The sequence below is a fragment of the Amblyraja radiata genome, chromosome X (assembly GCF_010909765.2).
Source record: "Amblyraja radiata isolate CabotCenter1 chromosome X, sAmbRad1.1.pri, whole genome shotgun sequence".
In the NCBI taxonomy this organism is placed as follows: domain Eukaryota; kingdom Metazoa; phylum Chordata; class Chondrichthyes; order Rajiformes; family Rajidae; genus Amblyraja; species Amblyraja radiata.
Window position 1 is genome coordinate 12,052,426 of NC_045999.1, and position 24,805 is coordinate 12,077,230.

The 24,805-nt window shown below is 48.7% G+C and overlaps 1 protein-coding gene across 1 annotated transcript; it reads right to left on the bottom strand.

The window, feature by feature from the left end:
- Positions 1-4,675: 4,675 nt before the first annotated feature.
- sh2d7 (SH2 domain containing 7) lies at positions 4,676-13,451 on the bottom strand. Its single transcript, XM_033014897.1, has 7 exons — positions 13,221-13,451; positions 11,359-11,552; positions 10,320-10,409; positions 9,446-9,611; positions 7,478-7,723; positions 5,675-6,253; positions 4,676-5,099 (listed from the first exon to the last, which is right to left on the bottom strand). Exons 2-7 carry the CDS (start codon positions 11,511-11,513, stop codon positions 5,055-5,057), a joined length of 1,281 nt encoding a protein of 426 aa, XP_032870788.1. The 5' UTR covers positions 11,514-11,552; positions 13,221-13,451; the 3' UTR covers positions 4,676-5,054.
- Positions 13,452-24,805: the final 11,354 nt, after the last annotated feature.

The following is a 24,805-nucleotide window of genomic DNA, read 5'->3' on the forward strand; positions in this document are numbered from 1 at the left end:
AGTGACCATAATATGGTTGAGTTCTTCATTAGGATGGAGAGTGACATTGTTAATTCAGAAACAATGGTTCTGAACTTAAAGAAAGGTAACTTTGAGGGTATGAGATGTGAATTGGCCAAGATTGACTGGCAATTAATTCTAAAAGGGTTGACGGTGGATATGCAATGGAAGACATTTAAAGACTGCATGGATGAACTACAAAAATTGTTCACCCCAGTTTGGCAAAAGAATAAATCAGGGAAGGTAGTACATCCGTGGATAACAAGGGAAATCAGGGATAGTATCAAAGCGAAGGATGATGCGTACAAATTAGCCAGAAAAAGCAGCATACCGGAGGACTGGGAGAAATTCAGAGACCAGCAGAGGAGGACAAAGGGCTTAATTAGGAAAGGAAAAATAGATTATGAAAGAAAACTGGCAGGGAACATAAAAACTGACTGCAAAAGTTTTTATAGATATGTGAAAAGAAAGAGATTAGTTAAAACAAATGTAGGTCCCTTGCAGTCAGAAACAGGTGAGTTGATCATGGGGAACAAGGATATGGCGGACCAATTGAATAACTACTTTGGTTCCGTCTTCACTAAGGAAGACATAAAAAATCTGCCGGAAATAGCAGGGGACCGCGGGTCAAAGGAGTTGGAGGAATTGAGTGAAATCCAGGTTAGCCGGGAAGTGGTGTTGGGTAAATTAAAGGCCGATAAATCCCCAGGGCCAGATAGGCTGCATCCCAGAGTACTTAAGGAAGTAGCTCCAGAAATAGTGGATGCATTAGTAATAATCTTTCAAAACTCTTTAGATTCTGGAGTAGTTCCTGAGGATTGGCGGGTAGCAAACGTAACCCCATTTTTTAAGAAGGGAGGGAGAGAGAAAACGGGGAATTACAGACCAGTTAGTCTAACATCGGTAGTGGGGAAACTGCTAGAGTCAGTTATTAAAGATGGGATAGCAGCACATTTGGAAAGTGGTGAAATCATTGGACAAAGTCAGCATGGATTTACAAAAGGTAAATCATGTCTGACGAATCTTATAGAATTTTTCGAGGATGTAACTAGTAGCGTGGATAGGGGAGAACCAGTGGATGTGGTGTATCTGGACTTCCAGAAGGCTTTCGACAGGGTCCCACATAAGAGATTAGTTTGCAAACTTAAAGCACACGGCATTGGGGGTTCAGTATTGATGTGGATAGAGAACTGGCTGGCAAACAGGAAGCAAAGAGTAGGAGTAAACGGGTCCTTTTCACAATGGCAGGCAGTGACTAGTGGGGTACCGCAAGGCTCAGTGCTGGGACCCCAGCTATTTACAATATATATTAATGATCTAGATGAGGGAATTGAAGGCAATATCTCCAAGTTTGCGGATGACACTAAGCTGGGGGGCAGTGTTAGCTGTGAGGAGGATGCTAGGAGACTGCAAGGTGACTTGGATAGGCTGGGTGAGTGGGCAAATGTTTGGCAGATGCAGTATAATGTGGATAAATGTGAGGTTATCCATTTTGGTGGCAAAAACAGGAAAGCAGACTATTATCTAAATGGTGGCCGACTAGGAAAAGGGGAGATGCAGCGAGACCTGGGTGTCATGGTACACCAGTCATTGAAAGTAGGCATGCAGGTGCAGCAGGCAGTGAAGAAAGCGAATGGTATGTTAGCTTTCATAGCAAAAGGATTTGAGTATAGCAGCAGGGAGGTTCTACTGCAGTTGTACAGGGTCTTGGTGAGACCACACCTGGAGTATTGCGTACAGTTTTGGTCTCCAAATCTGAGGAAGGACATTATTGCCATAGAGGGAGTGCAGAGAAGGTTGACCAGACTGATTCCTGGGTTGTCAGGACTGTCTTATGAAGAAAGACTGGATAGACTTGGTTTATACTCTCTAGAATTTAGGAGATTGAGAGGGGATCTTATAGAAACTTATAAAATTCTTAAGGGGTTGGACAGGCTAGATGCAGGAAGATTGCTCCCGATGTTGGGGAAGTCCAGGACAAGGGGTCACAGCTTAAGGATAAGGGGGAAATCCTTTAAAACCGTGATGAGAAGAACTTTTTTCACACAGAGAGTGGTGAATCTCTGGAACTCTCTGCCACAGAGGGTAGTCAAGGCCAGTTCATTGGCTATATTTAAGAGGGAGTTAGATGTGGCCCTTGTGGCTAAGGGGATCAGAGGGTATGGAGAGAAGGCAGGTACGGGATACTGAGTTGGATGATCAGCCATGATCATATTGAATGGCGGTGCAGGCTCGAAGGGCCGAATGGCCTACTCCTGCACCTAATTTCTATGTTTCTATGTTTCTAAATGGGGAGAAAGCAGGAACAGGGTACTGATTGGGGATGATCAGCCATGATCACATTGAATGGTGGTGCTGGCTCAAAGGGCCGAATGGCCTATTCCTGCACCTAATGTCTATTGTCTATCTATCTCTCCCTCTCAACCCCATTCTCCTGCCTTCTACCCATAACCCCAGACACCTATCTATCTATCTCTGCCTTAAATATATCCACTGAATTGGCCTTCACCGCCGTCTGTGGCAATGAATTCCACAGATTCACCACCCTCTGACTAAAACAATTCCTCCTCATCTCCTTCCTAAGGAACATCCTTTAATTTTGAGGATGTGCCCTCTACTCCGAGACTCTCCCACTAGTGGAAACATCCTCTCCTCATCCACTGTACCCAGGCTATGTGGATAGTCTATCTATGTTTGATTGCAAGAAAGAATTCTCAGGGGAAATTGAACTGAAGCGTACAGATTGAGAGGAGTAGATGGGATGAACGGGAAAGACCAACTTCCCAGACGGTACTTTAACTGGGCAGCTGAGATTTAACTGAATCAGTGAACAGATGCAGGACAAGGTGAGGAATGGCTTAAGTGGAAGAGATAGATCAGCCATGATTGAATGGCGGAGTAGACTTGATGGGCCAAATGGCCTAATTCTGCTCCTATCACTTATGATCTAATGTTGTGGTCACTGAGTGGTGGGGTCAGGAACTAGAAGTTTCCACTAGTGGGAGAGTCTAGGACCAGAGGCCACAGCCTCAGAATAAAAGGACATACCTTTAGAAAGGAGATGAGGAGGAATGTCTTTAGCCAGAGGGTGGTGAATCTGTGGAATTCTTTGCCACAGACGGCTGTGGAGGCCAGGTCAGTGGATATTTTTAAGGCGGAGGTAGACAGATTCTTGGTTGGTACGGGTGTCAGGGGTAATGGGGAGAAGGCAGGAGAATGGGGTTGAGAGGGAAATATTAATCGGCCATGATTACATGGCAGGATAGACTTGATGGGCCGAATGGCCTAATTCAGCTCCTACAAGTCATGGATTTATGAACTTCCTGCTCCAGGTGCAAAGCCCCACACATTAAACAGTAACGGATCAATCTCCTCCCACAGCCATAACATGGGGACTATGGACAGACAGCCAGGGTGTGGGATAAGCCTAAATGAACCGGTATTGTCCAGACTGGTCTTGATGGACCGAATGGCCTCCTGGCTCTCCATAGATCCCAGTGGTTTCACAAACGCAGTCTGTCAGTGTTAATTTAATTCAGTGATATAGCATGGAAGCAGGCCCTTCGGCCCACCAAGTCCATGCTGCCCATCCGTTCACACAAGTTCTATACTATCCCACTTTCTCATCCACTCCCTGCACACCAGGGGCAATTTACAGAGGGCCAATCAACCTGCACGTCTTTGCAGTGTGGGAAGAAACCGGAGCACCCGGAGAAAAACGCACGCGGTCACAGGGAGAACGTGCAAACTCCACGCGGACAGCACCCAAGGTCAGGATCGAACCCGGGTCTCTGGAGCTGTGAGTTATTGACCTTCCACCTGTATCTGACCATGTTGACTGAGCTCATTCTCCCCCCACACACTCAGTGAGCGCTTGTCCATAAATCTAGGCCCAACACAACATAAATTAAATTATAATTTTATTAAACAAACAACAAAAATAATTTAAGTGACTATCAAAACTGTACACTGCTCTGATTCAATAATATAACCATGGCAACAAATACAAGCACCTAACACAATACTTAAGCATTAGAAAATGTCCGTCTCAGGATGGTCTTAACAAGTTTCATACAAATATTATTTCTCATCTTTAAAGCTTGCAGCCAGCCCTGCCTTTGCATTTGTGTTCAGAGGCTCTGGGCCCAAGTGTTGGCAGAGTTTGCTGGTAGTGTGCGAGTCCGTGGATTGGAACGCGAGGACTGAAATAAGGGCATTGCACTTGTGGTAGATTCCCACGGTAGTGGTGGAGCTAGAGGTTGTGTGGACTGTATGGTAGCACCTTTCATCAAGTAGCAGAAACCTGGAACACTCCTCATCTCCTCTCAGGTGGGGTTACTGAGTCTCAGGGTCCACAAGGGGAGAAGAGTAAAATGGGCGTAAATTCACTTCTTGTATATTTTCACACAGTTCAGTCACGCCACTTATTTAAATAATAGCCCCAGTTTCAATAGTAATTCACTGCTACAGAGGGGTGGCACAGTAGCAGAGTTGCTTTCTTACAGCGCTTACAGCTCCAGAGACCAGGGTTCGATCACAACTACGGATGTTGTCTGTACGGAGTTAGTACATTCTCCCCGTGGCCTGCCTGGGTTTTCTCCGAGATCTTCGGTTTCCTCCCACACTCCAAAGGTTAATTGGCTTGGTATAAATGTAAATTGTCCCTAGTGTGTGTAGGATAGTGTTAATGTGCGGGGATCGCTGGTCGGCGCAGACTCGATGGGCCGAAGGGCCTGTTTCTGCGCTGTATCTCTAAACTAAGGGCTCATATAATGTGACAAAGTGACAAAGTGGTAACTCACTAATCAGTGAGTAAACCACGTTCATATTAATGACAGCTTATTGTGACATCTGCAAAGGTTTCAAGGATTGGTGACAGAGTCTGAAGCACAGGCAGGATGCAGGGTTAGTGTCAATGTAGGACTGTTCTTAGCAGTGGTGTGGATACGTGGGGCAGCAGGGATCAGGAGGTTACTGAACACCTCTCCATGGCTCTGGACCACTCTCCCACTGGTCCCTCGTTTGTCCGATGCGTAATTGTGGGTCTCCTTCCTTCACCTGCACTTCCAGTCCGAGAACCACCTTTTACGTGATTCATCCTGTGGAGAAAAGACAGGTTTATTGTGGGATGAGAATGATGGTCACAGACATACAGCACAGATACACACGCACGCACACACATACGCACGCACGCACACACACGGACACACACACACACACGCAACATGTGTACACACACACACCCACACATGCGCACACACACACACCATGCACACGCACGCACACATACACACATGCACGCACACGGAAATGCACACACACACACACGGCAACATGTGCACACACACACACACATGCACACACACACACTCACACAGCATGCACACACACACACGCAATATGTATACATACACACATGCACACGGACATGCGCACACACATACATGCGCACAAGACTGTGGATGCTCAGTCAAGGAGAAACCCCAAGGCGGGTACGTGCAGTTTGGACAGCAAATACAAATATTTATGCATTAGACACAAAACGCTGGAGTAACTCAGCGGGACAGGCAGCATCTCAGGAGAGAAGGAATGGGTGACATTTCATGTCGAGGCCTCTCCTTCTCCCCAGAGATGCTGCCTGTCCCACTGAGTAATCTTTACCCATGATCTTTACCTTGTCTTGCTTTGCCTGATGCCGCTTTGCTGGAACCACAGGCACGTGTTGGTAGGTGTTGTCCGTGGAGACTGAGGACATGTTGCCGCTCCGTGAGGCTGTGAGGTTGGGGGGGTGAGGGAGGGGTGGGTGTGATGTCGGTCTCGGGTTCACTCCCGCCTTGTGTGGGGAGGATGGGGGCTTCACTCTGGCGTTGATGTTGGGGGCCAGGCGGGGGGGAGTGTCCGGGGCCACTGACCCTGTGACCTCCCGCCACTGACCCACTCGCACCTCCGTGTACACAACGTCCACCGCCTCACTCGCCAACGGCTGGTTGTGTCTCGGCAGCGGCTCCACGGCCAGTGAGTAGATCACATCATTGGGCTCCCACTGTGGGTGCGGGAGCCTCCTGTCCTTGCTCTGGTCACTGGGCAGTGGGGTGGTCACTGATGTCCAGCCCGCCGCCCCTTCGCCCAACGCTGGGACTCGTGGCTTCCTGCACCCGGACCTCTGCACTTGTCCATATTTGGCCTCCACCTGGTTTACATCCCCAAACAACCGGCTCGCCTCGTCTGGAAACGTGGGGGTGGATGAAACAACCTGTAACACAAGGCCGGCTGGGTCAGAGAGTTGTTGAAGGACAAGGATGGTGGATTCACACACAGCACAGCACTCAGGCACACACTTGGAGACACAAACAGACACACTCACACACGCACACACACAAACATACACAAGCAGGCAGACACACACACAGGCAGACACGCACAGGCAGACACACACAGGCAGACACACACAGGCAGACACACACAGGCAGACACACACAGGCAGACACACACACAGGCAGACACATGTCCAGACAGACATATTCGGACACACAGACATAAACATACACAAACTCACACACACACAGACACACACACACACACATAGACACACACACACCAGACACAGACAGACAGACTCAGACAGACACAGACACAGACAGTCCACACACACAGACAGACATACACAAACAGACAGTCCACACACACAGGCAGACACACGTCTCCCCCATGTTTTGATAGCGATTTCCGCCCCTGTGAGTGTGTAGGATAGTGGTCGGCGTGGACCCGGTGAGCTAATGGGCCTGATTCCGCGCTGTATCTCTAAACTCAAAACTAAACCTGTTCTCCCCCAACCTGTTCTCTCACTTATGCGCGGGGCAAGTTTCTTTACACAGAGAGTGGTTAGTGCCCGGAACGTGGTGGGGGAGACCAAAACGATAGTGGCATTTAAGAGGCTTTTATATAGGCACGTGGATATGCAGGGAGCGGAGGGGTATGAGTTATGTGCAGGTAGATAAGAGATGATCTTGATAGATTTTAGGCATGGATATTGTGGGCTGAAGGGCCTGAGCTGTTCTATACTATATAGAACTATAGTATACTGTACTATACTGTGGTTTAGTTTAGTTTAGTTTAGTTTAAGGATCCAGCACGGAAACAGGCCCTACGGCCCACCGAGTCCGCACCGACCAGCGATCCCCATACACGTACACTATCCTACACACACTAGGGACAATTTTACATTTTTATCAAGCCAATTAACCTATAATCCTGGACGTCTTTGGATTGTGGGAGGAAACTGAAGATCTCGGAGAAAACCCACGCAGGTCACGGGGAGAACGTACAAACAATGTACAGACAGCGCCTGAAGTCGGGATTGAACCCGGGTCTCTGGCACTGTGAGGCAGCAACTCTACTGCTGCGCCACAGGGCCGGCCCTCTACTAGTCTACGTTCTACGATCCAGTTCTCTCTCAGTCGGTTGCTTGAGCTCTCACCTCACAGCTGCTGGGGATGTTGATCAAGGTGGCCATCTTCTTGCTGTTGGACATCCTGCTGGCTTTGGGGGGGATAGCGGGTGGTCTCCTGCGCTGCCTCTCCTTGGGGGCATCCCGTTGGCGGGGCTGGGGGCAGCCGGCTAGTGGTCTCCATCCTGCCACCTCTCGGACCCCCAGCTCTGACCAGCACGAGCTGCCTGACGAGGTGGAAATGCCGATGTGGTCGTACACGTCACTGCCGTCACACTGTAAGGCAAGGGTGAGGTGTGTCACAAGGGCTGTACAGACCATTCAGCCCATCAGGTCTCTGCTAGGACACTGCTCCACACATTCTTCATTCCAACTATTGCCTCTTTCTGCGACTTTCTTCCTTGTGTGTTTACTGAATTTCACATTCGCAAGTTCTAGGAATTAGGCCATTCGGCCCATCAAGTCTACTCCACCTTCCAATCATGGCTGATCTATCTCTCCCTCTCAACCCCATTCTCCTGCCTTCTCCCCACAACCCCTGACACCCGCACTAATTAACAATCTATCAAAGGTACACAAAAAAGCTGGAGAAACTCAGCGGGTGCAGCAGCATCTATAGAGCGAAGGAAATAGGCTAAACGTTGCCTATTTCCTTCGCTCCATAGATGCTGCTGCACCCGCTGAGTTTCTCCAGTTTTTTTGTCTACCTTCGATTTTCCAGCATCTGCGGTTCCTTCTTAAACACAAGAATCTATCAATGTCCGTCTTAAAAATATCTATTGACTTGACCTCCACAGCTTTCTGTGGCAATGACTTCCACAGATTCACCTCCCTCTGACTAAAGAGATTCCTATTTTCTAAAGATACGTCTTTTTATTCTGAGGCGATGGCCTCTGTTCCTAGTCTCTCCCATTAGTGGAAACTTCCTCTCCACATCCACTCTATCCTGGTCTTTCACTATTCGGCACGTTTCAATGAGGGTCCCGCTCATCCTTATAAACTGCAGCGAGTACAGGCCCAGTGCCGACAACTGTCATGCAGTTGGATAGGCTTGTGCTTGCCTGCCTTCATGGGCAGTAGTGACATTTAAGGGGCTTTTAGATTGGCACATGGAAGTGCAGGGATATGGACCATGTGCAGGCAGATGAGATTGGTTTAACTTGGCATCATGTTCGGCACAAACATAGTGAGCCGAATGGCCTGTTACTGTTCTGTGATCTAAGTTCTATATCAATGTGCCCATCTAAAATGCTAAGCTGCCTCATCTAAGCTAGTACCATCTACCCACATTTAACCCCTATCCCTCTAAACATCTTCTATCCTGGTACCTGTCCCAATGTCTTTTAAATATTGTGACACTTTCTGCCTCAACTACCTCCTCTGGGAGCTCGTTCAATGAAACCACACCAAGGAAGTCTGTGTTGAAGATCTAGGTTGGATGTAAGGAATACAAAGTGCTGGAGTAACTCAGCGGGTCAGGCAGCATCTCTGGAGGACATGGATAGGTGAAGAAGGGACTGAAGAAGGGTCCCAACCCGAAACATCACCTGTCCAAGTCCTCCAGAGATGTTGTCTGACCCACTGAGTCACTCCAGCACTTTGTGTTTACACAAGATTGCAACATCTACAGTCATTCCCTCTTCTCCCCTCTCCCATCAGGCAAGAGGTACAGAAGTTTGAAAACGCACACCTCCAGATTCAGGGACAGTTTCTTCCCAGCTGTTATCAGGCAACTGAACCATCCTCTCACCAGCTAGAGAGCGTTCCTGACTCCCATCTACCTCATTGGAGACCCTAAAAACTATAATTATTCAGACTTTATCTTGCACTGAACGTTATTCACTTTATCCTGTATCTGTACACTGTGGACGGCTCGATTGTAATCATGTACAGTCTTTCCGTTGACTGGTTAGCACACAACAAAAAGCTTTTCACTGTACCTCAGTACACGTGACAATAAACTAAACTACAAGATACCTGCAAAGTGACTATCCTTACCTGATGGCAGGCTTGGGTGAGGACCTCCCCAAAGGGCTGAATGGCCTCAGTCATGTAGTAATCAATTAGTGCAGCCAGACCGCGGTGAGTGTGGTTACTGCCGTCGATCTTGTATCGTCCGTCCTTCAGCCGGTGAATCATAAAGTGGCGGCAACGGTCACTGCCCCTGTAGGTAAACCAGACAGCGGGTTAGATATGTGCAGCTCAGCGCCACAGATAGTCAGAGGCTCGCTCAGCACTGAAACAGGCCCTTCAGCCCAACCAAGATGCCCCATGGCCTAGTTGGCCATCCGCGGGTCACGGCGCCAGAGGGCTCTGCCCGAGCCCCTTTTCCGGGGTTACGTCCGTGCCCGGCTGGTGTTAGAGAGAGACTACGCGCTGTCCACCCTGGGGGTTTTCCGGGACCGCTGGTCACCGCGGGGGGGGGGGGGGGGGGGGGGGGGGGTACAGTATATTTTTAGTACAGTAGTTTAGTAAATATCTTTGATTTTTTTTTTAATGAAATTTTTTTTTAAAGCCTCATCTTCACCGTGTTTGGCCCATATCCTCCGAAATATTTCCTATCCATTACTTGTCCAAGTGTCTTTTATAATATCTGCCTCAACTGCCTCCTCTGGCAGCTCTTTGCATTTTCCCACCACCCTGTTTCCAGTATTTTCTACTGCAAGAGTAGAGAGTATTTTCTGTCAATAACTCAGACTTCATTCCTTCATTCATTCCTTCATCCATTTCTTCATTCCTTCATTCCCTCGTTCAGTCATTCCTTCATTCCCTCGTTCATTCCCTCCTTCATTCCCTCCTTCATTCCTCCCCTCTGGAGATGGGCGTTACTGTGTACACCTGGAGTGTGGGTCCCATTTATCAACGTACCCACCTGTAGGACAATATGTAGCCAGTCGCTCTGTCACTCAGGCGGATGAGGAAGTGGCCAAGGCCTTTATTCTGCAGGAGTTTCTCCGCTTCCCTGGTGGGTGAGAAGAGCAGCGGTTAGTACAGCTGACCTTGCTGGTCAACATCACTAGTGCAGATGAGGTACAAATTCAGAATTAAAGGGCGCTCTTTTAGAAAGGAGGTGAGGAGGAACTTCTTTAGTCAGAGGGTAGTTAATCTGTGGAACTCATTGCCACAGAGGGCTGTGGAGGCCAAGGCAGTGGATATTTTTAAGGCAGAGATAACCAAGTTCTTGATTAGAACGGGTGTCAAGGGTTATTGGGAGAAGGCATGAAAATGGGATTAGGAGGCAGAGATCAGCCATGAGTGGCTGAGTAGACTCGATGGGCCAAATGGCCTAATTCTACTCCTACCGCTTATGACCTAATTGTGTGAAATGTTGGTCTCCTGATTTGAGACAGGACACTATTGCTATTGAGGGAGTGCAGCATAGGTTCACCAGGTTAATTCCCGGGATGGCGGGACTGACATATGATGACAGAATGGGTCGACTGGGCTTGTATTCACTGGAATTTAGAAGGATGAGAGGGAATCTTATAGAAACACATAAGATTCTTAAGGGAATAGACAGGCTAGATGCAGGAAAAATGTTCCCCATGTTGGGGGAATCCAGAACCAGGAGTCATAGTTTAAGAATAAGGGGTAGGCTATTTAGGACTGAGATGAGGAAAAACATTTTCACTCAGAGAGTTGTGAATCTGTGGAATTCTCTGCCACAAAAGCCAGTGGAGGCCAATTCACTGGATGTTTTCAAGAAAGATTTAGCTCTAAGGGAATCAAGGGATATGGGGGAAAAGCAGGAACGGGGTACTGATTTTGGATGATCAGCCATGATCATATTGAATGGTGATGCTGGCTCGATTGGCCTACTCCTGGACCTATTTTCTATGTTTCTATAACAGAGGCTGTTGTAAAGCTGCCAGCAGTCCATCACTGCGGCGCTCTGCTCCCCGATGACTTACTTCCTCAGGACAAAGCCGTGGAACCATTCGGGCAAGCGGCCGGTGTGCAGGAGAAGCTCGGCCTGGGTCTCCGCGAACCACTTCACCGCCATCTCCTTCAGGATTCCCAGCGCCACGCTCTCCGAGTCCAGCGGAGACTTGGGTCCGAGGGTCATCAAACTCTGCGGCTCTCCCGTCCTGTCGAGAGCTCTGGCCTGTAACGGGCAACGACACGTGCGTTACGCCCGTGCACAACGCAAGCAACAACCACCCAGTTTAGTGACACCGCGCGGAAACAGGCCCTTCGGCCCACCGAGTCCGCACTGACCAGCGATCCCCACACATTTACACTACCCTACACACACACACACGGGACAATTTATACCTACACCAAGCCAACTAACCTACAAACCTGTACGTCTTTGGAAACCGAAGATCTCGGAGAAAACCCACGCAGTCACAGGGAGAACGTACAAACTCAGTACAGACAGCAACCGAGGTCAGGATCAAACCCGGGTCTCCGGCGCTGCAAGCGCTATAAGGCGGCAACTCTACCGCTGCACCACCGTGCCGCCCAAATATTCCCATTCCTCTGCGACCGTCAATACAGACTTTTAAGCATCATAATTTACGCATCACGATGCGTGCGTGATACGTGCATGGTGCACGATTTCATAGGCAGTGACCACGGGCGTCCCAGGATTTTGTGATGTACAAAATCTTCACGTGCCATCTGCGTGACGCGCAATTAATGGCCAAGTGGGACAGGCCCTTTAGAGCTCTGTCCTACCCAATGTCCTACTCGCCTATGTGACCAAGGCCGCCTGTTCAAATGGTTCGCTGCTTGAAAATGGCAGCCAGCATCATCAAGGACCCACCCCGTGCCAGACACACTCTCACTTCACTCCTGCCATCTTGATACAGGAGACGTGTCTGATAACCGTGACCTCCAGGTTCAAGAATGAATTAATGAGTACTCTATTGCCACAGGTGACAAGATAGGGTGAAATTCTTTGTTTGCAGACAACAGGTATGCAAAGAGTCACCACATAAAGGGCGTTGACAAAGCTACAAAGAGTAGCTTCTTCCCAACAACCATCAGGCTCTTGAACACCAATTCATAGTTTAGTTGGTGTTTGTTGATTAAAAGAATATCTGTTACCGCAACTATCTACAGAAACTGTTACCCAGCTGAATTTTGTTGTTCCATTTTTCCACCGATGTCTGTGGCGTAGCCGGGTAAATGTCAGCGAGGTTATTTGACTAGACATTGAACCACCCACAGTGAGAGCCGTGGATAGCAGGGCAATCATGAAGGCGGGACGGTGAGTGGGCAGTGGGGAAGGTCATGAATGTGTAACTGCATTCACCCTGTGTGGGTTGTTCATGGTATCAGCTGGTGCCCGACACCAGGTCTAACGCAGAGCAAGGTCCACTGGGGATAGATGCCATCAACCTCCTAGCATGACTCACACCTCCTAACCAGATGAAGGTGCAGGAAGGAACTGCGGATGCCGGTTTAAACCAAAGATAGACACAAAAAGCTGGAGTAACTCAGCGGGACATTCATCGTTCTATATTTCTCTACATCATCGTCTATATCTCTTGTTTCTCTTTCCCGTGACTTTCAGTCTAAAGAAGGGTCTTGACCTGAGATGTCGCCCCTTCCTTCTCTCCAGAGATGCTGCCTGTCCCGCTGAGTCTATCTTCTGATGGAGGTTCTTAAGCTGAAGGTTAGGCAGCATCTCTGGAGAGAATAGGTGGCGTTTCAGGTTGAGACCCTTCTTCAGACCCGTTGCTGGTAACTGCGGGCGTTTTACATCAGAACCCCCCAGCGTTTTGCTATCGGAGTGAGGCAGATCAGAAGCATCACGGTTACTGACCTTGAACTGTGGAAACTTCAGGTAGGGCCGGCTCTCTTTGGACTTGGAGAAGATGTGGGAGCTCCTGCCCCGAGGAGCGGGGTGCTGGGGTCGCGGGTAGATCAGCGGCGAGGGCTGGAGCAGAGGCCGGCTGCACCACACATTGTCTGACAGGGAGAGGAGGAAGGACCCGTTACATCAGCAGCACAATGTGTAGCATAACATGACATCCACATCAAACACATTCACATCAACCCACCCAGCCAGGTCAAATCTTCTATACCAAGTGACAGCAGCAGAATTAGACCACTCGGCCCATCAAGTCCAATCATGGCTGATCTATCTCACCCTCCTAACCCCATTCTCACGCCTTCTCCCCATAACTCCTGACACCCGTACTAATCTTAGGTGGACAAAAATGCTGGAGAAACTCAGCGAGTGAGGCAGCATCTATGGAGCGAAGGAATAGGTGACGTTTCGGGTCGAGACCCTTCTTCAGACCCGTACGAATAAAACCGTATTGTATTGTACTAATCTTCATCAGTCTGATGAAGGGTCTCGACCCAAAACGTCACCCATTCCTTCTCTCCTGAGATGCTGCCTGTCCCGCTGAGTTATAGAATCACAGTGATACAGATGTGGAAACAGGTCCTTCGGCCCAACTTGCCCACACCGGCCAACATGTCCCAGCTACACCAGTCCCACCTGCCTGCGCTTGGTCCATATCCCCCCAAACATGTCCTATCCATGTACCTGTCTAACGGCTGGTGACTCCAGCTTTTTTTGCGTCTATCAGCAGTTTACATACCTTAAAGTGCTGAAAGTGTCACCTATAAAGTGCTTGAGTAATTCAACATACCTTGAACAACACAGTACTGCCCCAATTTCCAGTTGGCTTTCATTGATACTGGATCCCACGAACAGACAGAGCGAGGTTTCAAATACGACTGAAGTGAGGAGATCACGCCCGCACGGTTTATATTGCAGTCGTCAGAGTCAGTCGTTCTTTCCACCGTGGGGGAAGCAGCGAAGGCTGGCGGGCTGTGAACTGTGAACACTGTTGATTGATACAAACACACACAGCTACTGCCAGGGCTTTCTCCTGCTCGTAGTTTCCTTCCGCGGGTGGAAAGTGTCAAAGTGGCTGACGCAAACCGCCCGTGACAAACGTAGTAGTAACTGTAACGGAGTTATGGGCCATTACATAAATGTCACAACACAACAACAAGGCCGGCGATAGACACAGGAGGTTCAGCGGATCACACGGCGTCATCATTCCTATCTCCAGAGATGCTGCCTGAGTTACTCCAGCGTTTTGTGTCTATCTTTGAGATAAACCAACATCTGCAGTTCCTCCCTGCACAAAAATGAGGCCATTTAGCACAAATGGTCGCTCACCTCGCCTTACTTCACTGATCCCAAATCTAACGTGGAAACAAGGAGTTGCATAAACTGGTTTATCACAGATTGTAATTGAGGGAGTGCAGCGTAGGTTTACAAGGTTAATTCCCGGGATGGCGGGGCTGTCATATGCTGAGAGAATGGAGCAGGTGGGCTTGTACACTCTGGAGTTTAGAAGGATGAGAGGGCATCTCATTGAAACATATAAGATTGTTAAGGGCTTGGACACGCTAGAGGCAGGAAACATGTTCCCGATGTTGGGGGAGTCCAGAACCAGGGGCCATAGTTTAAGAATAAGGAGGAAGCCATTTAGAACGGAGACGAGGAAACACCTTTTTCTCACAGAGAGTGGTGAGTCTGTGGAATTCTCTGCCTCAGGAGGCAGGTTCTCTGGATGCTTTCAAGAGAGAGCTAGATAGGGCTCTTAAAAGTAGCGGAGTCAGGGGATATGGGGAGAAGGCAGGAACGGGGTACTGATTGGGAATGATCAATGCCCAGAGATCCTCAGCCTTGCTGTGCTGTCCATTTCTATATAGTTTCTTCTATTGCTCCACTTGAATACTCCTCACGTGGATCTAAGGACATGGCAAATCTGTCCCTAAAGATGAAACCTGGGCCTGGATTCCAGAGTTGTTCACAAGAGACAGGCAGATGCAGGAGTGGGCCATTCAGCACATCGAGTCTGCCCTATCATTCAATAACATCATGTCCAGTTTCATTATTGCCTGTTCCAAAGATCCAGCTTAGATGGTCATCTTGGATTCTGGATGATCAGCCATGATCACATTGAATGGCGGTGCTGGCTCGAAGGGCCGAATGGCCTACTCCTGCACCTATTGTCTCTCCCTATTGTCATGGGCCAGAGGGCCTGTGTCTGTGCTGAAGGACTCTGTCTCTCTGCCAGTTATAACAGTGACACAGCAGCACTATCAGTAGAGCTGCTGCCTCACAGCGCCAGAGACCCGGTTTGATCCTGACCTTGTGTACTGTCTGTGCGGAGTTTGCATGTTCTCCCTGTGAAGGTGTGGGCTTCCTCCTGGTGCTCCGGTTTCCTCCCACATCCCAACAAGGTGCGGGTTTGTAGGTTAACTGGCCTCCGTAAATTGCCGTGTGTGGGGGTAGACGAGAAAGTGGGATAGCATAGAACTAGTGTGAACAGGTGATTCCGATGGGCTGAAGGTCCTGTTTCCATGCTGTATCTCTGTAACTAAAACTCTAAAACTATTCTCTCCTCGACTGTCTAACCCCTTCCTGAGATGATTGTCCCTGTGTCTAGACTCCCCCAGCGGGAGAAATTCCACTTGCATTAGCTCCAAACCCCAAGGGAACGGTGATTACTTCAACCAGGGCACCTGTCGTCCCTCTGAAGCAGAGGTCTTCTCTCGGCCCTGGAGCCGGGACAGTTAATCTTCCCCCTCCCCCCTCCGAGAGACCAGTGGGTCTGACCAACATGCGACCTTGTGGCCTGCAACGAGCTGCAGCGTTTCCTGCGTTAAGGGCAAGGTGTTAGACAAAACCAAACACACACTCTTCACCTGGGCCAGACCGACCACATGAAATCAGAAGTGTGTAGGAAGGAACTGCAGATGCTGGTTTGGTTTAAACCGAAGATAGATCCAACATGCTGGAGTAACTCAGCGAGACAGGCAGCATCTCTGAAGAGAAGGAATGGGTGACGTTTCGGGTCGAGACCCTTCTTCAGACTGAGTTTCTCCAGCATTTTGTGTCTATCTGCATGAAATGAGAACCTTTCGGCCCGTTCCCTTTAGTTTGGCCAGGTGAACGTTTCAGGAAACACAGAGTCTTGTGCAATTACTCTGCAGTGTGGGATTTAATCCTCAAAATGAATGCATGAAAGTGGATCAAAAGGAACACGCGAGCAACACCAGGGCTTTGTTGATTATTCTGCGTGAGAATTTGGTTAGTACGGGTGATTGGGGTTACGGGAGAAAGGAGAATGGGGTTAGGAGGGAGAGATGGATCAGCCATGATTGAATGATGGAGTAGACTTGATGGGCCGAATGGCCTAAATCTGCTCCTATGACCGTATGACACTCCGGAGTAGATAGACTGCGCTGGGACTTCCAGCCCAGGCCAGGTGGAATAGTTGTTGCATGCGTCAGTGTTTGTGTTTGTGTTTGTTACAGTGGGAGCTGTCACACCGAGGGCTACCCTGCTTGCCCTGTGGTCACTGGTCAATTAAACATCATACTTGCCAACAATCCCCACATCCTGTGATTTATACAATATATATAATTGCACCGTGAGGGTGGTGTACTCACAGAGAGTGGTGAGTCTGTGGAATTCTCTGCCTCTGAGGGCGGTGGAGGCCGTTCTCTGGATGCTTTCAAGAGAGAGCTAGATAGGGCTCTGAAAAATAGCGGAGTCAGTGGATATGGGGAGAAGGCAGGAACGGGGTACTGATTGGGGATGATCAGTCATGATCACATTGAATGGCGGTGCTGGCTCGAAGGGCCGAATGGCCTACTCCTGCACCTATCGTCTATTGTCTAATTCTCTGGATGCTTTCAAGAGATAGTCAGATCGAGCTCTTAAAGATAGCAGAGTCAAGGGATATGGGGAGAAGGCAGGAACGGGGTACTGATTGGGGATGATCAGCTATGATCACATTGAATGGCGGTGCTGGCTCGAAGGGCTGAATGGCCTCCTCCTGCACCTATTGTCTATTGTCTATTGAGGCCTGAAACAAGAGCTTTGTAGAGAGTCTGAGTAAGCTTTCCAGCTTGAAATGCTCCCTATCCAATGTTCTCATAAATTCATGTGATAGTAGAATTGGGCTATTCGGCCCATCAGACATGGTGCTCATAATTGCTAGCAATTTTTCAAATGCGGCCTGACCAGCGCCTTATAGAGTCTCAGCATTACATCCCCGTTTTTGTATACAGACCCTCTTGAAATAAATGCCATGGAGTGTCCACCTTGTTCACATCGCTACCTCCGCCTTCATAAACAAACAGCCGCGGTTGGCTGCTGTGGTTTCTCTTACAATTAATTACATAAATGTCACAACTCAAAAACCTTCCTTGTGCAACCATGTGGATATCTCGCCGGCTGAGCAACCTCGACCACAGAGAAGGGGAAGGACAGACACAACCTGGTGGTTGTACAAATTCACCCCGAATCATAGAATCATACAGTGTGGTAACGGGCCCTTTGGCCCGAATTGCCCTTGCCCCATCGACACTAGTCCCACCTGCCTGCGTTTGGCCCATATTCCTCTAAACCTTCCCCATCCATGTACCCATCCATTGCGTACAGTTTTGGTCTCCTAATCTGAGGAAAGACATTCTTGCCATAGAGGGAGTACAGAGAAGGTTCACCAGACTGATTCCTGGGATGTCAGGACTTTCATATGAAGAAAGACTGGATAGACTCGGCTTGTACTCGCTAGAATTTAGAAGATTGAGGGGGGATCTTATAGAAACTTACAAAATTCTTAAAGGGTTGGACAGGGTAGATGCAGGAAGATTGTTCCCGATGTTGGGGAAGTCCAGATCAAGGGGTCACAGTTTAAGGATAAGGGGGAAATCTTTTAGGACCGAGATGAGGAAAACATTTTTCACACAGAGAGTGGTGAATCTCTGGAATTCTCTGCCACTGAAGGTAGTTGAGGCCAGTTCATTGGCTATATTTAAGAGGGAGTTAGATGTGGCCCTTGTGGCTAAAGGGATCAGGGGGTATGGAGAGAACGCAGGGATGGGATACTGAGTTGGATGATCAGCCATGATCATATTGAATGGCGGTGCAGGCTCGAAGGGCCGAATGGCCTACTCCTGCACCTATTTTCTATATTTCTATGTTTCATAAGCGATAGGAGCAGAATTAAGCATTTAGGCCCATCAAGTCTACTCCACCATTCAATCATGGCTGATCTAAATTGTCTTTAAAATGTCATTATAGTACCTCAGTGGGTCTCGACCCAAAACGTCACCTATTCCTTTTCTCCAGAGATGCTGTCTGACTCGTTGAGTTACTCCAGCTTTTTGTGTCTTGCTCCAGTTTAAACCAGCATCTGCAGTTCCTTTCTACATACCACAACTACCTCCGAGATATTGGCGTACATTCACGAACGCTGGGTCAAAGCCCTAGACCTCCCACTCCCCTGACACCACTGTGAGGGTACATCCACTCCTCGAGAAGGCAGCTTACCACCCGTAATATCCCGTACTTCTCAAGGGCATTTAATCACTGGCCCAGCCTGCAAACACCACATCCCTTGAATGAACACAAACTATTATCCCCGTCAAGTCCCACACCGGGGATTTGGGCATAGTTGACACAAGCACAGGTCCCAGGAAAACCGCTCTGCACTCAACCTTAGATTGCCCAGTGTCAAATAACCTACAGACCCACACACCTTTGGGATGTGGGACGAAACCGGAGCACCCGGAGAAAACCCACAAGGTCACAGAGAGAACATATAAACTCCACACAGGCATCACCCGAGGACAGGATTGTCTGGCAGCGGCACTACCTGCTGCTCCACTGTTCCGCCCCTGTTTATGGGACTCATTTGGTGCAGGAAACAAGTTTAATCCCAGACTGGAAAAGTGAAAGACACAGGACAACTGAAGCTTGAAATACAGATGGAAAATTCCACAACCAGGAAGACTTGCTTTCTCTCAGAGTCAGAGACAGACACAAAGTACTGGAATAGCTCAGCGGGTCCCGCGGCAACTCTGGAGGAAAAGGATGGGTGACGTTTTGGGTTGGGGCTCATCTTTGGACACTAAAGAAGGGTCCCGACCCAAACGTCACCCATTCTTTCTCAACGGGCACAGTGATCTCTTGATAGAGTCATATAGAGTGCTACAGTGTGGAAACAGGCCCTTCAGTCAGAGGGTGGTGAATCTGTGGGATTCATTGCCACGGGTGGTGGTGGAGCCCAAGTCAATGGATATTTTTAAGGTGAAGATTGACATATTCTTCATTAGTATGGGTGTCAGAGAAGGCAGGAGAATGGGGTTGAGAGGGAAAGATAGATCAGGACATGATTGAATGGTGGAATAGACTTGATGGGCCGAATGGCCTAATTCTGCTCCAAATACCTATGAACGTATGAGTGGGAACCAGAAGTGGGCGGGGAGTTGAGTTGGGGCAGGCGTTTCACCATGGGAACGTTCCCTTGTTCCTCTTCATTGGGTTCGACCTGATTGCTTGCCTCGTGACTGCTCAGTTTGGTGAATTGAGGAAGTGAACGCTGCTAAAAATATCCCGTAATCTCCCCCCGAATCAGTTGACTGTAAACCACTCGAGCTCCTCGCACTTCCTGTTTATCACGGACCAGTTTGTAAACGCGACGTCTGTGCTGTGTTTTACTTCAATCGTCTCTTCGAGACCAGTGAAACATAGATTCCGCGGTGACAGTTAGTCATCGGGTATTACGCCACAGGAAAAAAAAAAAAAATTTCTCCTTCTTAATTGAATTTTGCGCGGGTCACTTGATTATTCATCAGAATTCAAGCAAGTTTTACCTCAGAAAAGCGTATTTTCATTGAATGGCATTGACTTTCCATGTAAGAAACTCCTCCACAACTGGAGAATGTGTTTTTTCTCACTGGTTCAGGCTAATGGTTTCCAAGTGATTTTATTGGTTAGGTATAAGGCAGAACCAGTGAATCCTACTTTCCAGATCACATTTACCTCTTTAGTCACAGAATCATCGTCAAGAGTCACACAGTACAGAACCACGACTTGTAGCCCAGTTCATCCATTCTGACCAAGTTGCCCCATCTATGCCAGTCCCGTTTAGTTTAGTTTAGTTTAGTTTGGAGACACAGCACGGAAACAGGCCCTTCGGCCCACCGAGTCCGCGCCGACCAGCGCTCCACACATATTAACACTATCCTACACACACTGGGGGCAAGTCTCTCCGCCTCAGAGGGCAGTGGAGGCAGGTTCTCTGGATGCTTTCAAGAGAGAGCTAGATAAGGCTCTTAAAAATTGCGGTCAGGGGATATGGGGAGATATGGGGCACTGATTGGGGATGATCAGCCATGATCACATTGAATGGCGGTGCTGGCTCGAAGGGCCGAATGGCCTACTCCTGCACCTATTGTCTATTGATAATTTAAACATTTACCAAGCCAATTAACCTACAAACCTATCCGTCTTTGGTGAGTAGGAGGAAACCGAAGATCTCGGAGTAAACCCACGCAGGTCACGGAGAGAACGTACAAACTCCGTACAGACAGCATCCGTAGTCGGGAACGAACCCGGGTCTCCGGCGCCGCAAGCGCCGTGAGGCAGCAACTCTACCGCTGCGCCACCGTGCCCACTTTTGGCCCATGATCCTCTAAATCTTTCCTATTCATGTACCTGCCTGAATATCCTTTAAATGTTGCTGTAATACTTGCCTCAACTATCTCCTCTGGCAGCTCGTTCCGTACACTCACCACCCTCTCAGTGAAAAATGTTGTCCATCGGGTTCCTATTAAATCTTTCCCTTCTCATCTAAAACATAACAATTCCTGATTGCCCCACTCTGGGTAAAAGACTCTGTGTGTTCACCCTGTGTGTTTCACAAGGCAGAGGTGAGAAGGTGCCCATTCCTGGCCCCTCTCCCCTCTATTCCTCACAGCTCTGCAAATGTTAGACACTAAGTGCTGGAGTACCATACGGTACGATACGATAGGACTTTATTTATCCCAGGGATGGGACTTAATCTACCAACAGTCATAAAACACATAAAAACACAAAATACATGGAACAATTGAAATGACGAGTGGAAAGGATTGGGGATTCAAGATTCAATATTCTTATTGTCATGTGTCCCAGATAGGGCAATGAAATTCTTGCTTTGCTTCAGCACAACAGAATATAGTAGGTACACAAAATTGCTGTAGAAACTCAGCGGGTGCAGCAGCATCTATGGAGCGAAGGAAATAGGCGACGTTTCGGGCCGAAACCCTTCTTCAGACTGATGGGGGGTGGGGGGGAGAAGGAAGAAAAAAGGGGGAGGAGGAGGAGCCCGAGGGCGGGCGGGTGGGAGGGTGGGAGGAGACAGCTAGAGGGTTAAGGAAGGGGAGGAGACAGCAAGGACTAGCAAAATTGGGAGAATTCAATGTTAATGCCATCCGGACGCAAGGTCCCCAGGCGGAATATGAGGTGCTGTTCCTCCAATTTCCGCTGGTGCTCACTCTGGCAATGGAGGAGACCCAGGACAGAGAGGTCGGATTGGGAATGGGAGGGGGAGTTGAAGTGCTGAGCCACCGGGAGGTCAGGTTGGTTATTGCGGACTGAGCGGAGGTGTTCGGCGAAACGATCGCCCATCCTCCGCTTAGTCTCACCGATGTAAATCAGCTGACTACAGAATATAGTAGGCATGAATACAGAACAGATCAGTGTGCCCATAAACCATTGAATATTTATATATACACATGTAGTGGCGCCTGCTAGCGCACGCAGATATCGAACCCAGCGTTCGGAAGCCGCGGTCACGTGACTCGGGAGGGGCTGTGGTTTTCCGCGCGGTTTTTCCCCTGCGCGCGTTAGTTCAGTACTGACCGCCGTTGTGGCCAAACGTGTCTGTTAAACCTGTATGCTGCAACTTAAACTTTCGAATAAAGTATTGTTGAAAACTCCAGGAGTCGTTTATCAGACCACTAAACACACATAAATAAATAAATAAATAAACAGATAAAGTGCAACGGGTTATTAATGGTCAGACTTTTGATTGAGTTGTGTTTAATAGCCTGATGGCTGAGGGGAAGTAGCTATTCCTGAACCTGATTTTTGCAGATTTCAGGCTCCTGTACCTTCTACCTGAAGGCAGCGGGGAGATGAGTGTATGGCCAGGATGGTGTGGGTCCTTGATGATACTGCCAGCCTTTTTGAGGCAGCGACTGCGATAGATCCCCTCGATGGTAGGGAGGTCAGAGCTGATGATGGACTGGGCAGTGTTTACTACTTTTTGTAGTCTTTTCCGCTGCTGGGCGCTCAAGTTGCCGAACCAAGCCACGATGCAACCGGTCAGCATGCTCTCTAATGTGCACCTGTAGAAGTTAGAGTCTGTCCCCCTTGTGCAAAGATTCGGATGGGGGGGGGGGGGCTGGAGTCAGTCTCAGTCTACCCCATGACAGAAGGGGGAGGAGTTGTAGAGTTTGATAGCCACAGGGAAGAAGGATCTCCTGTGGCGTTCTGTGCTGCATCTTGGTGGAACCAGTCTGTTGCTGAAGGTGCTCCTCAGGGTTGACCAGTGTGTCATGGAGGGGGTGAGCTGCATTGTCAAGGATGCTCAAGATGCAGTTTGAGGAGCATCCTCCCCTCCAAGACCAACCTCCCATGAATCCAACTCCAACTCCGCCCCCAGGATGGAGCCAGCCTTCCTGATGAGTTTGTTGATTCTATTGACGCCTTCGCCCTGCTGCCCCTGCACACGGCAGCGAAGAAGATGTCGCTGGCTACCACCGATTGGTAGAACATCTGCAGCATCTTACGGCAGACGTTGATGGACTCAGTGGGTTAGGCAGCATCTCTGGAAAAAATGATGGGTGACGTTTCGGGTTAGAACGCTTCTTCGGGCTCTGTTAGTGCAATGCAAATGTTTCCTGCTTGAGCAGAAATTTGATTTTAGAGGCTCCTGCATCCAGCATTGTGTTCCAGGTCAAAATGATTCACTGCATAAGCCATCTCGTCGCAGCCATGAGCAGAACAAGAAGTGCTGGAAGAACACAGCTGGTCGGCCCGCATCTGCGGAAGGAATGGACAGGTGACATTTTGGGTCGGGATCCTTCTTCACACTGATAGTAGTCGGGGAGAGAAAGCTGAAAGAGAGGTGGGGGTAGGACAGTGCCTGGCAAGTGATAGGTGGATACAGGTGAAGGAGGGAGAGCGGAGAGGGGGGTGATTAGCAGCCAGGTTGAGTAAGGGACTAAACGCTGAGGTGAAATGGAGATAAAGGGTATCAGATAAGGAGAACAGAGGAGCAGTCAAATGTAATTCCAGAGGGAGGGGTATGGGTGGAAGGGGAGGAGGGGAGAGAGGGGGGGAATCAAAGAGAAATGAAGTGATACATCATGGAAACAGGCCCAACTTGCCCATGCCCCACCTACACTAGTCCCACCAGCCTGCGTTTGGCCCATATCCCTCCAAACCTCTCCTATACATGTACCTGTCCAAATGTATTTTAAATATTGTTGGGATGGGACGGGGAAGGAGCAGAGTGACTGGGAGTGTGGGATGTATGAAGGAAGAGTCTTCATCTTCTCTGCTTTAACATGCCAACTACTTTATAGCAAAAGGATTTGAGTATAAGAGCAGGGAGGTTCTACTGCAGTTGTACAGGGTCTTGGTGAGACCACACCTGGAGTATTGCGTACAGTTTTGGTCTCCTAATCTGAGGAAAGACATTCTTGCCATAGAGGGAGTACAGAGAAGGTTCACCAGACTGATTCCTGGGATGGCAGGACTTTCATATGGAGAAAGACTGGATAGACTCGGCTTGTACACGCTGGAATTCAGAAGATTGAGGGGGGATCTTATAGAAACTTACAAAACTCTTAAGGGGTTGGACAGGCTAGATGCAGGAAGATTATTCCCGATGTTGGGGAAGTCCAGAACTAGGGGTCACAGTTTAAGGATAAGAGGGAAGTCTTTTAGGACCGAGATGAGAAAATCATTTTTTACACAGAGAGTGGTGAATCTGTGGAATTCTCTGCCACAGAAGGTAGTTGAGGCCAGTTCATTGGCTATATTTAAGATGGAGTTAGATGTGGCCCTTGTGACTAAAGGGATCAGCGGGTATGGAGAGATGGCAGGGATGGGATACTGAGTTGGATGATCAGCCATGATCATATCGAATGGCGGTGCAGGCTCGAAGGGCCGAATGGCCTACTCCTGCACCTAGTTTCTATGTTTCTATGTTTCTATGTTTAAGCCTCATCGTCTCCCCTCCCCACTGCCAACACCCTCGGCCAGTGGAAACATTTGCTTGTGACTTACATTATCAAGGCCCGTCATCAATTTGAATATCACCATTAGATACCCACTTCTAATTCCTATGTGGGCAAATTTTGGTTATTACTACACGTCTTATTTCTGATTCTGTTCTGTCTTGTGAAAGTTTTCCAACTTTCTGAGTTCCCGGCTGCGATGACGGAAATATTTCAGCGAATCTCCACACAGCATGGGCCTAATGTAAATGAAAACCAGAAAGTTTAGTTTAGTTTAGAGATACAGCACGG

Bases quoted from the DNA above. Each gene is read 5' to 3' on its own strand.
- sh2d7 (XM_033014897.1), bottom strand. From the start codon at position 11,513: ATGACCCTCGGACCCAAGTCTCCGCTGGACTCGGAGAGCGTGGCGCTG. The intron at 7,724-9,445 runs GTAAGGATAGTC...CTTGCCTTACAG, and splicing joins TCACCCAAGCCTGCCATCAG to TGTGACGGCAGTGACGTGTA. The intron at 6,254-7,477 runs GTGAGAGCTCAA...CTTGTGTTACAG, and splicing joins ACATCCCCAGCAGCTGTGAG to GTTGTTTCATCCACCCCCAC.